This window comes from Melitaea cinxia, chromosome 1 (genome assembly GCF_905220565.1).
Source record: "Melitaea cinxia chromosome 1, ilMelCinx1.1, whole genome shotgun sequence".
NCBI lineage: Eukaryota > Metazoa > Arthropoda > Insecta > Lepidoptera > Nymphalidae > Melitaea > Melitaea cinxia.
In genome coordinates this window covers 15,521,754-15,539,342 of record NC_059394.1, presented here as the reverse complement: position 1 = coordinate 15,539,342, position 17,589 = coordinate 15,521,754, and the positions used below count along the sequence as shown (strand labels likewise).

The 17,589-nt window shown below is 30.5% G+C and overlaps 1 protein-coding gene across 1 annotated transcript in view; it reads right to left on the bottom strand.

Annotated features, from left to right (window-relative positions):
* Positions 1–2,662: 2,662 nt before the first annotated feature.
* LOC123654276 (monocarboxylate transporter 9-like) overlaps positions 2,663–17,589 on the bottom strand; it is a 29,501-nt gene continuing 14,574 nt past the window's right edge. The window contains exons 3-8 of the mRNA XM_045590191.1: positions 14,613–15,035; positions 14,047–14,392; positions 13,548–13,695; positions 5,918–6,062; positions 4,018–4,209; positions 2,663–2,796 (exon numbers count right to left, since the gene is read on the bottom strand). Of these exons, the coding sequence (XP_045446147.1) occupies positions 2,663–2,796; positions 4,018–4,209; positions 5,918–6,062; positions 13,548–13,695; positions 14,047–14,392; positions 14,613–15,035 (1,388 nt within the window). The remainder of the gene's footprint in view (positions 2,797–4,017; positions 4,210–5,917; positions 6,063–13,547; positions 13,696–14,046; positions 14,393–14,612; positions 15,036–17,589) is intronic.

Sequence of the window (17,589 nt, the reverse complement as noted above, 5' to 3'; positions counted from 1 at the left end):
GGTTGGTTCTTTTCTATAGTTGGCTCTATTCTTTTCTCCAGGCACATTGCAAATAGCTTATACATTGTTGGTAGTAGACTAATAGGTCGGTAGTTATTTATATCCGCTGGGTCCCCCTTTTTGTATATAAGAATTATTCTCGATTTTGCCCATTTGATAGGGATTTCTTGTTCTTCCAGTATCTTTGTGAAGAGAGTAGTAAGTGGTCTTAGCAGTAGGTGTTTTCCAACTATCAATGCTTCATTTGGGATATTGTCAGCACCCGGACTTTTATCTTTTTTTAATTTTTTAATTTTTATCATTATTTCTTCTTCGTGGAAGGGTTGGATTGACAAGTTGGTACAAATCATATCCGCATGAAATTGTGGCAAGAATGCTGGCAACATTTCCCCGTTAAATCGCTATAAAAAAATATATATTCATCTATGAACATAGTAATTAGTGGAAATAGTCGTCGTAACACAGACTATCATGGCGGGTTCGGGGTCTTATTTGTATTTACGCAAATATTTGTTGCTGTCCGGTGTAAGTGCTCGTCGGTCTCTCCGCTACGCTTCAGCACGTAAAACCGACTGTCCTAATCGTTATCATAGTGATCTGATAGCCGTCGCTAATCTTATTAGGGTAATTATCAGGCAAACCACAGTAGAGGAGAGTCAGGTTGAGCTCCAAACATTTTTTATTTGTAGAAGAGGCTTTTATCCGTGACAGTGGGTCCCTTTATAGACTGATTAAGTTTTTTTAAAATTTACAAGCAATTTATAAGAGGATGCAAAAGAGAAGCTTTGTTTTGATTAACTTGATGATATATTTGTTCCGCTTAAAAGCAGAAACATCTAAGCGATCATAGGCATATTTTCAGTCAAATCTGATGGTCTCGCGAGATTTCAATTTCGCTCTCGCAAGATCACGTAAAAGTCAGCTCAAAAATCACGAAATTTAATACTTCTGATGATACTTCTTAATTGATTAGCTCATAAATAGCTGCGTGTATTATCTAGAGAAATGTCACTCATATATAGCAGGTACTAGTTGTGGTTGGTTTGGCGGCCATGTTTTAAGTATAATCTGATAATAGGTCACTTTTCAAAACAGAAACAGGTTTAAAAGGAAACACAAAAGAAAAAACGTATAACTAAGCAAAAAGTAACTGAAGTTGAGAACTGTGTGTGACGTTATACGAAGTGAGTGTTTCGATGATGATCTCATTACGGTTAAAACGGAATTTTAGATCATGATTACTATAATTATAAGAATTAAAATTTGTGAGTACATATCTAAACAGATTTTCTGATTTCGTCTTTCTAAATATTAACAATAAAAATGAGTTATAAGCATTACCAGACTCACTATACCATTGTTAATGGTTGAAATTGTGGTGAAATTTGACTTTTCTAGTTTCATTACGGGGAATCAGGTCATTTCGAAGTATTAAGATTACAAAAATTAAAAAAAATATATATTTTTTACAACAATTTTATTGTTTCAACATTTTATTTATTGCTTCAACATTTTAATCCAGAAAGGTTTTTTTGAGTTGTAGAGGTTTCCTTAATATCAAGTTTTATTGACATACAATTTTTCATATGTTTGAAGGTCAACTAAATATTACATTGAGTATTATTAATTATGTAAGAATAAATTTAATTATTCATATAGGTAGATATATATAGAAACATCGAACAATACACGAACAAATATATTAAAAATTAAACAAATAAATATAGTTAATGAATACACGTTAATACGATGGCACACATTTTTTTTTAATATACAATAATATTTTAATACTTATAAATATAAATTCGTATTTTATATTCTTATTTTAGTTTTAATTACTATTTATAGCTTCATGTACTATATAATACTTTAACTTCTAAATAGCATAACTATGGAACATATTTCGAACACAATAAGTCTTATTATAAAAAAACAAGTGTGCTTTAGACCACACGACTGGATTAAAACTTTTTTAGTTGTTACAGTAACATACGAAACATAACTCACTCTTTCTATCTTCGCTAACTCATATCTGCCTCTCAACTTCCATTCGCCTCGCCCGATCACACTTTTCGAGACGCTCTCGTCACGCATTCCTCCTAACTCACCAAGTCAAGCGTGCGTTAAGAAGTCTTACTTCAAAACGCACTGAACACATTTTTGCATTATCATAACTTTACAGAGTTCACTTAACGAATATAATTTCTCTTAATATATTTCTGCTAAGACGCGTGACTACTCCGTTGCTAATTAAAATAATAAGGCGCTTTTAATAAAATTAAACAATGTATATCGTATTATTTTTTTAACGTCATGTATCGTTATATCAAATGAGTTTTAAATTAAAATATTTTTAGAAATACTTTGATAAGTAACGAAGTTGTTAATAATTTCCAAAATACAATTCAATAACATATTTATTTTGGTTTCATTGACAGTCTAATGTTTAATTTCTAAAGTAATCAATTATTATTATTTTCATTTAGGACTCATTACAAAACCGTACAAAAATTACGCGTTTTTCTACCTTTGTAAATTCTTTGGATGCTCGTTACAACATTCGTTTCGACGTATACAAATAGTTGAATGGATAAAATATAGCTACACCATAGCACACTAAGCTTTCATTAAGTCTTTTCATTAAAATTTAGTCAGCACACATTTACGTTTTTGTACTTTTTCTTTTACATTTTACCACGATAGCTTCTATGGTCCATGGAACTACACAACAAAAATTGCATATTGCTAGCATGAGGAACGCTATTACATAACTTCCGGTGTAGTCACGAATGAAACCTGTAAAAGAAAATTGTTATTGTTGAATCGTTTTATGTATTTATTTTATATGTTATTTGACGACACTTTGGTGCAGTGGTGATGACATCTTACTAAAGCGCTAGCAATCGTTGATCAGATCAGATAAGAAGTTATATTTTACACAACATAATATGTAGGTCATAAATATGTTAGCCGTGCTCTGAACTTTTGTACTCGTGTGTTGTAGATGTTTTAGAATCACTCAGCGCAGGATTGGTATCCTACAGGACTGGTATCGTACGCTTTTAATTGATTTGTGTATTTCACAATGGCAAACAAAATACAAAAAATATGAATTATCTTTGTTTAAACAAAAATATAAATTATTTTCGTTTTAGAATAAGGGACCCAGCAGATTGAAGTTAATTGCAAGTACCTAAGTATTGAAGAAGTTGAAAATGATTCTAGCAGAACAATTCGAATCGAGCCAGTGTTGTACTTTGGCTGAGCAAGAAAATGTGTTTAGCGAGCTCTTTAATATTAATCGAGAAGTTCGTTTAAAGTCTTACAACTTTCTCTTTGCAGCTTCTCGAAAAGTTTCACTTAAATAATACTCCGTTTATAAAAGTTTTATCATAATTTTGATAAGTGAGTCTACCGACCCGTTTGTTTTCTGCTCATACAGCAAATCTTAATTTTAGGTATTAATTTTTGGGACAAATTATGACTTTACTTAAATAAGTTTTAGGTTTAATATTAAGTACACGTCATAAAACTTTTTAAATTTTTGTGTTACGTACAGGTGATAAAATATATAATTATCTATGCTGTGGTTAGGTCAACAGTCTGTTACTTTTGAAAAAATGTAGATACCTTACATATTTTTGTCACGTGCCATAAAATCTACTCGTACTCGTACTTAAAAAAAAAAGGGCGTGCATACAAAATACACATGTCAGAAGTGAAACTTCTTTGGCAAAATTATTTTTAACTCTCGTTTATATTTATACAAATTAAAGCTTTAGATTTCCGTTTCAGCGCCATCTAGTTAGTTTGCAATGTAATACTATCGATATTAACCTTTGTAGTTTCTATAGTACACGCTAGGTGGCTCTGTTGTTCGATAAAAACATAGCACATCTTCGTAACGCTAATATTATTATTCTTGCGTTTCATCCTTAATTAACATTTTACCCTCATGCGCCTATAGAAGTTTCACTTAAAAACTATGAAACTTTAGTGATGTCTAATATATCTTACCTATCATAGGCCCCACACTCAAACTGATGGCACCCGCTAGTAACATGTACAGACTGTATGCAGGTGGATAGCGTTCTATAGGAACGTGTTCTGCCATGACTATGGGTTGCGCTATATGTACCAGGGATCGCAGACCTCCAAGAATCCCCGTCAATATAAGCAGTGGAAGGTACGTTGTGAACTGTATGAAGACTGAAAAAAAAAATCATTAGAAATTTTTAAATATTAAAACACCTTTTAATTAAAAATTCGCCGTCTTAAATGATCTGTTCTTTTATATTGATAAATGGTCTTAAATGTCAACCACTTTGATTATTTTTGACAAGATACAAGTGAAACAGCGAGAAACGTCTAAATTTCTTCTCAGCAACTCAGCATGACCTAATGTTATAAATTTAAAATGTTAAGTTTTACGAGCTTATGTCTAAAATGCTTTTGTAAAGTTTTATGCGTAGGCAGGTACTACTAGGTATAAATTGCTTGCTAGTTATAAGGTAATCAACTACTAGCAACTTTTTAACCCCCCCCCCCCTCCCGTATCGTGATATGTGGTGAGATTTCAGATGAAACCCCTCCACTAACGAATAATCACGTGTATTATTTTTGCACAGTAAATTATCAATTTCAGAATATCTCTAAATACATGTATAATCTGGTTAAATTTTGAAAATTTCTAGACAAATTTTTTGACAGGCATCAAGGTTTTAGGGCGCTTTTTCGTTGTTTCGTTTTTGGTTTCGAAATCGCATGTTCAACGAAAAATAAATACACGTGCTCCTTGGGATTATTAGGTGATGTTCTTCCGAACCCCCTCTTCGAGCCTGATGTGAATTTAACACATTAACTATATACGTATATAACGCATTAACTAATAAAAACCTAATAAATTTTGATATTATATCTTGATTTCTATTTACATTAAACGAGACTAGAAATATTAAGAGCGATTTATATTCTAATTTTAAGTTGGATATGATATTAAAACCTGTAAAAAAGTCTTTACCATTACTTGTTCTAATCTAATTCAGTATTTGCTATGCGATTTTTAAAAATATTAATTTTTGATATTAAATAAATCGATTTGGCTTAAGGATATCAATTATATTTACCTCATTTGAAAATGAATTTGTAAAAGTTTTATTAGCTCGTTCTTTACTTCTTCATTCATAGACAAACTTGGTTACGAGAGCATTATATAATTATAGCACTATATATTTATATAATTATGTATTAATTTTTTTTTTAAAGTTACTCATTTGGTATATTCTGAAATTCCAGAATAAAAGATAAACAAGTATCTATACATATAATAAAATGGTATGAAAGTCAAAACTGTACATTAAATATTTTTTTTAAAAGAATACTGAGGGTGTGATCTACAATCGATACCGAAGCTAAAAATATAGATTTTAGATTTTTTGTCTGTTTGTCTGTTTGTCTGTATGTATGTCCGGGATAAACTCAAAAAGTACTACATGGATTTACTTAAATTTGGCACGAATATTATTAAGAAGTCGGGTCAACATAGAGGCTACAAATTATCACGCTATCACCTACGGGGAACGAGCAGTGAACCTTTATTTCTTCAACGCATTCTGTACCAACGTGTAATCTAACGACGCATATTTGAATGTTGTTATTATGTTAATAACCATGCTATAAGGTAGCTTCATACTATAAATAAAAACATTCTGTAGTATATTTAGTATCAGCATTGCACCCGTGCGAAGCCGGGGCGGGTCACTAGTACAAATAGATTTCACAACAATAGGTCATCTGTTCTTTGTCTGCGGCGATTTTTAAAATTCTAAGTTTATACGTACACATGTGCATGTAAAATAATTGCCTTTTACTTATATGAATAAAACATGTATGTCAATAAAGAGTGTTTAATACATACCTAATCTAAACAAGGCGGTAAGTAGAGCACCGACATAAAACATATATCGGCTATTCATTTTGAAGAACTGCCCCGACACACCGAGGAGGAGTCGAGCAGACATATCTGTGGCGCCCCCAATAGCTATAATGTTCGCTATCTCCGCCTAAAAAGAAACATAAAAGATGAACTCAAAATAGTAACGAGCACGACAACTATAAATTATTCAGACTATTAGAAAAAAAAATGATAATGCAGTTTTATTTTGTAGTTATTTAAAAAAAGGCGTTTATACGTGTAACACATAAATTGTGTAATTTATAATTTTATTAAAATAAATAAATAAATATCACTATTTATATGAAATAATACGTACAAGTTTTTCAACAAAAAGAGATTTAGTTGATCTTTAGTATAAAACTTTTATCATTGCGTATTTTATATAAGTGTGTTGTTGTTAATAAAAAAATGTATATTTGACAAAAAAAAAATCACTATTGTGTTTCTAGGTTGTAAAAGAACAATGAAAGTTCTTTAACTAGTAAGTAATAGTGAAATCACTATATCGTGATATTAAATGCTATTTGTTACAATTTTACACATTGACCGCGTTGCGGTGAAGTTATTTTGTTATATGTAATTTTACACTCGCTTAGTCGTATTTTAGATACGACTCGGGCGAGTCAATGAATAATAAATTTATCTTTCGTTTGACACGTTGACTATAAAGTTTAATACCTTGTTTTATGCGTAATCGTGTTGATCTTACATACAAGCAGTTTTTTACTAGGGCGTGCCAGTTTCACCCGACCTGCTTACTCCTCATTACCAAAAATGTCGCAAAACAAGAGGTATATCAAATTTTATTACAAAAAGACAAGCCTTATTTTCTACCAAGTGTGTTAACAATTTCTATTTCATTTAAGTAATGGATTTTTGTATTATTAAACGTTAATGTACTTGTATACGGAAGAAGAGAGCGTTAATAAAACAAGGTTGTCACGGATGTTACCACGTCCTTCAGATAAACCCAAAAGTTATTTCAGATTAAAAAGTTGTCTTAAAGTAATTACGAAAATATTGTTATCATTTGTTTTTTTATTTATTTATTTATTTATTTACTAATATAATACACTAGCCGACCCGTGCCCACTTCGTTGGGCGTTAATTATTTTCGTGATGCAAATAAAGAGTAAAGTGTTCATGTCGCTCGCATTTCTCCGACTTGATTTACATATAGGTACTATTATTTTTCACTGAACTATTTGTTCAATAACAATAAAATTTAACCTATATATACTTGATATGACTCTTGAATAGTGTAGCTTTTTGATAGTGAAAGAATTTTTATGATCGGACCAGTATTTACGAAGATTACCCCCTACAAACAAACACATTTAAAAACTTTACCTCTTTATAATATTAGTATAGGTAGTATAGACCAAAGCATTTAAAATACAAAAAGATGTCACCTAAATGCATTTGAGTTTTACCGGACATCAGTGTTGTCGACATTATCAATAGGTACACATTCGACTTAATGATAAGGTCCTTCTAACATTATTCTACTATCACTACCAAAGTATATTAGTGAGGTACATAATTTAGCTTTATGCTAAGAATAGCACGAGAGAAAGACGAAAGTACAAGATAACAATTATATCAGGTAGCTGTTAGCTTTTATATGATCGATGATTTCGTTAAAAATGACATACTTTTGGTTACGTTATTTGTTCTATTTTTTTTAAACAAAATAGAGCTACTGAAATTTGTATTGCTTTGGTTTTTTAAGAATTATACAAAAATATTAATTTCATAACGCTCTAATTATTACATTTTGTAAAGAAATGGCTGTCTGGTATTCAAAATCTGGTAATTGTTCGTTGTTTAAAAAAAAAAGAATTTAATTTACATCTAAAAAAGATAATTATAATTAAAAAAATATTCAATATTTGTGTATTTTAATTTTTAAGATAATTTAAGAATAGTTTTAAATTATCAAATGCAATGAATTGTTTTATTTATATATTTTGCTATAAGAAATTAACTAAATTTCGATGTCAACCACATTTGGAAACAAAAATTACGATACCTTTTCATGAATTTTTCGCCACTCCAGTCAACTATTATAATAATCAACTATATAGTGTTCGAACTTTAATATATATAAAAAAAATTAAATACATAATAACTAAGATAACTTCGAATGTAGAATTATTTATTTAATTTCAGCGTATGAAAGAAATTACCATTGTTATATAATTGACTTATTCGAAAGTAGTTTTTTGAGCGTTAATAACTTGTTTACTGATGTTGCCATAAGAATTAATTATATTTTTATTTAGATGGTAATTAATTATGATGAAATATATTTTTAAAAAATATGATAAAAAACAACAACATGGTAAAAATAAATATAGTAATATTTTAATTTAAATGACATTATAAGTTTAATTTAGTCAGTACGAATTTTTATATTATTTGTGAAAGGCTTTAAAGTGGTAAAAAAATCGTTTTATTTGTTTTATTGGCGCACAATTTATTTAATATTTTAATTACTCAGTATTTTTAACAAGCATACTATACATCATCATTCATTACAGCCTATACAGTCCACTGCTGGACACAGGCCTCCACGAGTTGACGCCATAAATAGCGTGAATTCATGTGTTTTGCCCATAGTCACCACGCTGGGCAGGCGGGTTGGTGACCGGATCGGTGACTATACATACTATATATATATATATATATATATATATATATATATATATAACAAAAAGTACTTTTAACAATAATTGTGTTTGCTCGCAAACGAAAAAAAAACCGACTTCAGTTACATCGACGAGTAATATAACGTAGATCGACGAAAAAATAGTCAAGTAACTGCGCGTTATCGAAGATTACTCAAAAAGTAGTTATCAGATCTCAATAAAATTTATATGTGACCACAGGACAAACATCAGCTTTCGATTAAATTAAAAATTATTAAAATCGGAAAACCCAGTAAAAAGTTATTGCGGATTTTCAAGAAGTTCCCTCGATTTCTCTGGGATTCCATCATCAGATCCTGGTTTCCTTATCATAGTACTAAACTAAGGATATCTTCTTTCCAACAAAAAAAGAATTATCAAAATCGGTACAGCCAGTAGAAAGTTATGCGGTATAATACAACGTAGGTCGACGAAAAAAGCGTCAAGTAAAAACGCATTATTAGATATAGCTCGAAAAGTAGTTGTTAGATCTCAAATAAATTTAAATGGGACTAATTGGCACACACCACCTTTCGATTGAAAGAAAATTTGTCGAAATCGCTCCACCCAGTCAAAAGTTCTGATGTAACATACATAAAAAAAAAAAAAATACAGTCGAATTGAGAACCTCCTCCTTTTTGGAAGTCGGTTAAAAAATAAAAGACCGTTCATTAAAAAAAAATACTTTAAAAAATTATTATGAACAAAATACACGATTTATAAAAACTTTACCAACGTAATCCTGTTGAGCATAAATATATTTAGATTCCAAAAAGCAACAAAAAAAAAATATATATATATAGCAATTATTTAAACATTTGTTAAAATTATTTGTAACGAAGATAGAGGTCGGGAAAAGTTTTTTAATTAACAATAGTCTATTTTTTAAAAAAAATGGACTTTAAAACTTTTTCAAACCGGAATTCAAATGTTTGGAATACATCATAATTTCAATTTTTTTAAATATACATATATTTAACACATTATAAATATATGTGGACTTATTTTGTGGACATACTGGTTTTGTTGACGGTGCGCGTAAGCCTTAGAGACTTTAGCTATGAGACGTATTTTAGCGCTAAATTAAAATTATAGGTAAATAATAGAGATAAAACTCTCGAAGTCAGAACTTTTTTATTCCAAATTTCCCCTTTTTAAGGAACTTTTTAAAATTCCTTAAATATTAATATTTTCGTAGTTACTAATAAAAAATGAAATTCATTTTTTGCAACATATGGTTTTGCAATTTTTCGTGTTCCGGAAAATTCTCCGACCCATTTTTCTAGATGTCACTCCGGATCGAATGAGCTATGGCTCACATTCTTAGGAGCTTTATCTCTATTTAACACGTTTTTGAACTTGCAGACTAGACTATTATATAATTGTTGTCATGTGACAAGTATTAAAGTATGTTGAATTTTTGTATTGAAAACCACTAATCCTAAGAATGAAGAAGAAGATTTTTTTTTGTAACGATGAACATAATTAGATTTAAATGAACCTTGGCGTAAATTATATACCATATTACGACAACTGTTAAGTATAAAAAATTTAAAATAATAATAATCTTCTCGTTGAATATTTTACTAGATCAAATCTAATAATGTATAGTATATACGGATATAAATTATAGTCAATGATACTTAGTTGTAATGTAGGAAAGAATTCTCAAAATCGCATAATTTCTTTAAAAGATTAGCCCCTAAAGCCCACGAATAAACTCACATATACTTTACTTTTTCACACTCTTAGTAAAGATGGTACAAATTCAAAGCCATGATTACTTTTCATACCAATGTGCTAAAAAAAAACATATACATTTTCGTTACTATTATAATTTAAATTTGAAATAATTTTCTTGGAAACAAATCTCTCATTCAATTCCAATGTTAGTTAGATTTTATTTCATTCATTTTTGATGAAGCAACGTCATTAAATGTTACGTAATACTTTATATTAAAATTTTTAATTTATATCAAAATTACTTTACATTTTTTTCCATTAACATTGTAACAACGCGACTAAAATCAGGTAGTTACTCACATGATTATTAATGTGTCAGTGAGAATAATTTAAAGATTACTTAAATAGATAAAATAGCAGTTCATATTTAATTTAATTGAGCAGATACTATTTATATGAATTTGATTAATGCGCTTGTATTAACATTAGGTGTAATTATTTATGCATACATTAAAAAAAATTACATCTTAATAGTATAGAACAAAAAATACAAACACGCACAAAGCACCAAGGCCAATCAAATGTTTACGAAAATAGACATTCATTACATAAATATGAATCAATTACAAATGTAATAAACAAACATGAAAGTAGTTTATAAAATTGTATATAGCATATCTAAAAATTGTTAAAAAAAGTTTAAGTTATTAGTCTACTGCGGTAAATACGTGTACCACAAAATAACTTCGTTGCGATTTCACTACAATTGTCTATAGCCCCATAACTTCTTCTAAAACTCATATTTTTCGTATGTATTCATGTAGTAGCAGACATCGGTAATCCAAATGAAATCAAAATAATAAAAGTGTGTGTGAATGGAAGGGTTGAAAGGGGTAGACCTAGGCGGACGTTCCGAGCCCAAATAAGGGACGTCTTGAAAAAAGGCCAGATCAAGAGTGCCCTAAACCGAAGAGCATGTATGAAGGGAATAATGAAAGTGGACGAAGCAAAAGAAGTATGTAAGGATCGTAGCAAGTGGAAAGAAGTTGTCTCTGCCTGTATCAAAAAAACAGTCTTTTCTGTAAATGAATGCTAAAATTCCTCTAAAAATATTTACTTACTTTTATGCCTAACGCAATATTACCCAACGGATAAAACTATTTATATCAAGTGACGAAACTGATCATGATGCCAAAAAATATTACGAAAATTTTCGTGTTTTACTAATTACCCTGAGTAGTAATTATTAGTATTTTTTTAAATTATTTCGAGGTATGACGTCAAAAGCTCTCGTTAAGAATTCTATACGACTTTAATTTTAATATTGTGTAATACATAGTTCGACCTCTTCGCTTGGTTTTATTACTTTGATACTGTTGCATAATATTAATTAACAAATATAAAATCATGAGTTGTGTGATAAAAACAATACGTAGCAAGTAAAATTTGACATTTAAAAAAAGAGGTTTGTAATTTAGATTTTGATTTTATCAAACGATATATTCAGGGCTGGTTTCATCATGTTTAGTTATAAACCTATCAAACGTATAATAATATCCCACACATAACAAATATTTGGTATTTTTTTTCACTTTACTTACTACATGTAAGTATGTAGTAAGTAAGTAGAGTGACTAGATATCTATAGGATATCGCTATTTGATATCTATTACACAGGCTTTAAGGGCCTGTGGTACGTCGTGCTGATAAATCAAATTTACAGCTTCCGTCGATATTAAATTCAAAATAATCAAAATCAAAATTTTATATAACCAAACGTTAAATAACCAATTTGTGTCAATTAAGATAAACTATTTTAAGGTTTTTTAAATATTAAGTCAATTACACATTTTTTTTCCAAGAAATGATTAAGACTGGAAACGTCTAGTAGTTTATTCATATTGATTAACTTTATATGCCCTGTGATATTTCTTATCTGCTGTGTGGCTAAGCCAGTAAAGAATATAGCCACCCCCTCTCTCCGTGGGTGTCGTAAGAGGCGACTAAGGGATAACACAGTTTCACTACCAGCTCGGAACTTAAAAGCCGACCGATGGCGGGATAATCATCCAACTGCTGACTTTGAAATACACAGGCCGAAGATCACCAACCCGCCTGCTCAGCGTGGTGATTATGGGCAACATGCATGAGTTTGCGCCATTTTTGGTGCGTAGTTGTGGAGGCCTATGTCCAGTAGTGGACTGCGATAGGCTGAAGTGTGATATTTCTTATAGGGCGATAAAAGACTTAAATTTTTATAAACATATTGAACCGTATCTACGGTCCACGTACACGGTGCAGTCCTTGTCGGTTCGGGTCTCCCCACCGTGCTTCGGAGAGCACGTTAAGCCGTCGGTCCCGAATGTTATCATGTACACCTGATAGCGATCGTTACTCATAGTAGGGAATATATCCGCCGAGCCACATTGGAGCAGCGTGGTGGATTAAGCTCTGATCCTTCTCCTACATGAGGAAAGAAGCCATGCCCATTAGTGGGATATTACAGGCTGAAGCGTATCAACACACATTAATCCACACGTATTCACATGTAAATGTCATAGTTGTAGGCAAAAACCTTTCCTCAATATAAGAGAAGTATTGGTGGATTAAGCCTCAGGCTTAACGCCATTAACTCAACTCACACCATTAAGTTTTATCCACAACACGATTGAGTTTAATCCACTGGGAATTGGCGGATATTTTCTTAGCACGAGTATAGATCACTATCAGATGTCTTTAAACAGCCAGTTCCGATGGCTTTACGTGCTAGCCGAGACTATGGGGAGATTCAAAAGGATATATATATATATCGGACGAGAACAACCCAAAAACGGTTGTCTAAAACTAATTGGTGCGCTTCTATTCCGTTAATAAATTTCTGATAATTACATAAATATAAATATCTTATAACATACACACACGGTCGCGTGTTCCTATGGTAAGCAACGTAATGCTATGTATTATATGGGTAGCAACCGACTGATATAACTAAATATATATTTTTGATAAATATGCTTAGAAATAATACATACATAAATAAAAATATAACACCCACACTCAGACGGGAATAGAACCCGCAACCCGTGGAGCAGAAAGCAGGGCTACTAGAAAACTGCGCCAACGGGCTTGTCAAAATATAAACGTACAAACAGTATACTGTTATATTTATTATTTATATGTTGTTGTTTGTTTGTTTTGTACTAAAAAGCATCGCTTACCTTACTTAAGTTATTCTTATCAAGAAAGAGGGGTTCTAGTGTGAAAAACGTCAAGTCTGCAAAAAACGTCATCGACATCCCAACTATAATGTTGTCGTAAACCAAGTCCTTTAAAAGAGTTAAATCTAAGTACTCCGCTATCGTTTGCCTAAAACAGAAAGAAAGAAGTGCATTAATAATAATAATAATAACTACAATTATTTGGATCGATGTGTTCAATTCTGATCACTTTGAAAATCGAATTAAGTAGAGAAATAAGTTTTAATTTTATTTTATTTCTAATTGTATTTTACATTAGAATTATAGTATGTCATATTAAAATTATATCACTATTAAATGTACTGTAAAATAAAATAATAGAAATTCAAGTATTTAGTGTTTTATGGACAGTGTTATAGGAATATTCGACAATGACGACAACATTAACAAAATCAAGGGATTAAAATTTAATAATTTAAATAATTTTATTTTAATAAATAAAAACGTCACACCGACTTACCATTTTCCTTCCTTATTTTTTATAATAGGCAATGGATCAACAACAACATTTCCAAAATTACCCAAACTGGATACTGAAGCGGCCTTGAACAAGTTTTCTAAGTACACGTTATCACTAGAGTTAAATTTGCTGTCTGTCCTCGAATCACTCGGGATCAATACTACGGGAATACTGAGCCGCCTTGAATCAGTGAACTTTGGTAGGAATAGCAATCCAGATTCTTTCTGATCTTTGTCAGTTTTTGTATACAAATCTTGTACAGATTTTGTATCTTGTATTGCGACGTCATTATTTATAAAATTAAATTTTTCTTCACTATTTTCTGACGCTGGGGTTGGTGGAATAACTGCAAGTTGTTGTTTGTCTTAGTAACTTTGACATACTATTTTAAAAAATGCGATAAATTGTTGTTTTTATAGATTTTATTAAGGAAATTTAATTTTCGCAATATATTTTGATGCAAAATTAAGTCAAAAAACGAGTTTTTACGATATGGAGGCTCATTCTTTTATATTTCTATGCTTACTTAAACTTGTTTACTTACATAATAATCAATGAATACTCACGGATGATTTTTTCACAAGACTTCATTCTTTTGACCATATGCCATTGTACTGGTTGCATCACCAGAGCACCAAAAATACTATGAGCCGATATTGCACACAGGATAGCCAGTGTCCCTCGGAAACCGTACTCAGTTATTGTAAACTTTATGAAAAGTGGGTACACCATCGTTATCAATCCAATCGAAGCCTTACATAAACTTAAATAAAGCACCTTTTTCCTCGTAAAGTAACTATTAAAACTTGTATAGGATACCGGGATGAGGAGGCCCATTCCCAAACCTTGTAGGAACCCATTTGTAATAATTAGTTGAGTTGTAGATGCTACGAATATGGCTAGGAATGAGGCTAACGTATATGTAAACGCTCCTATAAGACCGACTTGTCTTAGCGATAGTTTCTTGAGAACTATGTTTGAACAGAAACCTAAAACAAAATACAAAATGTTAAAATATGTATAATTACAGGTAAGTTGACGCAGTTGAACAAGGCTGTTGTGTTTTAAATAAAATAGTACTTGGATAACCGAGAACCGGTTTTTTTTTTTTGGTAAATCGTCATCACTTCAGCCTATCGCAATCTATTGCTGGACATTGGCCTCCACAAGTTTACGATTATTTTTTTACGATGCGCACGCACACCATCACAAAAAACCGACACCCTAAAGTTAGCTAGTCAACGAAGAAGAAGTTAGCAACGTGAAGCTAGCTAGCCAATGATGTATAACTTCTTACGTGCGTAAATAAGTATACGACTTTTTTAATATAACTTAAACAAATTTGGTCGGACCTGGACTGAACTAGGTGCCATAATTGTAATTATTATGCATTTCTGAGCATCAATTCCTACCATGGGTAACTACTCTTATACGCTATTAGTAGGAGTTTACGTACTTAAGAAGCACTATAACAAATATTTGTATCATTAATAAAAAGCCCGCGAACGCCCGCATTAGGGTGACTACTTGTGACACTACACTAGAATGGTTGTCTAACACACAAAGAAGAACTACCAACGTGTTTTCCTGTCGGAACATGTAGAAATTTTTCGTACAACGTATTTCCAACAAAATTTAGAATTCCAATAAGGTATATAATTAATACGTATACGTGTTGTTTAGAAGCTGACTTCTTCGTACCAGTTTATCTATTCCCTCATTAAGTCAGTATGAACTATAATATATTACAATATTAGCCTTCTTTCTCATAAATAAATTTAAGATATATAAACCATAAATAATTTTTATCGTAAAAATATTCTAAATATATATATATATATATATATATATATATATATATATATATATATATATATTATCAGATTTCAAAAAAAAAAATCATAAGAAATATAAAAAAAAATTATTCCTTTAAAATAGCTTACATTGTAAAAATAATGACATGTCCAAGAAGTTTTAGTCATCGCTGACAGTCTAATCTAAAACTTAAATCTAATGATAAATAAGGCATGTTTTAGAACCAAAAGGCATTCATCTACTGAAAACGTCGCAAAAGCTATTAAATAATATTTATTTTTATATGCAAATGATTGTTTTACATTTTTATATTTTAATTTAAATAACTAGTCCAGAAATATCTCTCTAACTGGACTGAGAATTATTGGATATAGAGTTTCAAACATTTTAAAATAATATTGTTTTATATCAAATTATTGCTTCTCGTTCCATAAAATGAGCAAAGGTTTTACGGTAATGGAGTTTAGTCGTAGGTATAAACTACAGGGAGTGTCAAGAACCCGGTAAACTTATATCATCAATATAATATTTTAAATTAACGTGGTTATTTTTATTGCAAAAATTATTAACTTTGCGGAGATCGATATTTCAACATTAGCTACGAATGCCTTGTTCACGAGACTAAGCTCAGCAAAATGAATATAAAAAAACATGGTAAATATCCCGTTTTTGAATAATTTTAGCTTAGATCATCAAATCACCACGTGTGTACCAAAATTATGTAATATATCATAACGAAAGACCTCGTAGGCGCCAGGTCGGGTGGTGGCAGACGAGTTAACCGCGATCAAGGCGCCAGTGACGGCCCCGAAATATCGAGTTTTTTTTTCCCAAAATAATAATCGTAGTAAGTTCCGTAGAATCAAAAGTTTTCATAGTGACCGGGAAAATTTAAAAACTCATAATATATTATCATGCTTTAGCATCACTTGTAACTACATTTAGTGTAGTTAGACACTATTTTTGTGAACTCTCCACAACGTCACCAGAAACACAGAAATTCCATTATCAATTTTAATGTTGTTATTTGACTTGACGCACGACTATTACGTAAAGTTCAGAAAAGATTTGAATTGTATAAGTACTTATCTTTCAACTTGAAACTACATTAGCATTTAATAGCATTTTAAGGTAAAGTATAACTTAATTATTAAATAATATACAATATATATATATATATATATATATATATATATATATATATTGTATATATTTGTATTTGTACAAATATTTCTTTCCGCTTTGGGTCGGTCCCAGTTATTATCATAACATATCATATATATCATACATGGAGAAAGAGGTCTATGTTTAGCAGTGGTATGTCACAGGCTGAATTATTTTTTGTTTTATTTTTTAATAATATACACTACTTCATAAAGACTGCGGTAATTCTTTCGTAAGTTTATACCTAGTAATTATTATTACTACTATAGAAAAAACGAAATATGTAAAAGTAAAGAGCGCATAGCAACAATTCAGCGTGCATTTATAATAATTGTTTTTAATTAAAATAATTACATATCACTACATTTCTGGTTTTCTCGTTCGTATTTAAAATATTTTACTTAAACATAAGGTAAGTTAAAATAATGACTTAATGAATAGACTAAGCAAGTGTTTCATGGCGTCATGTTTTAAATAAGTAGTAACAAAGCTAAAAATAATTTGTACGAGGCTAAAAATAGGACAAATTTTATTATACAATATAGTTGTACAAATCCTCAAGAA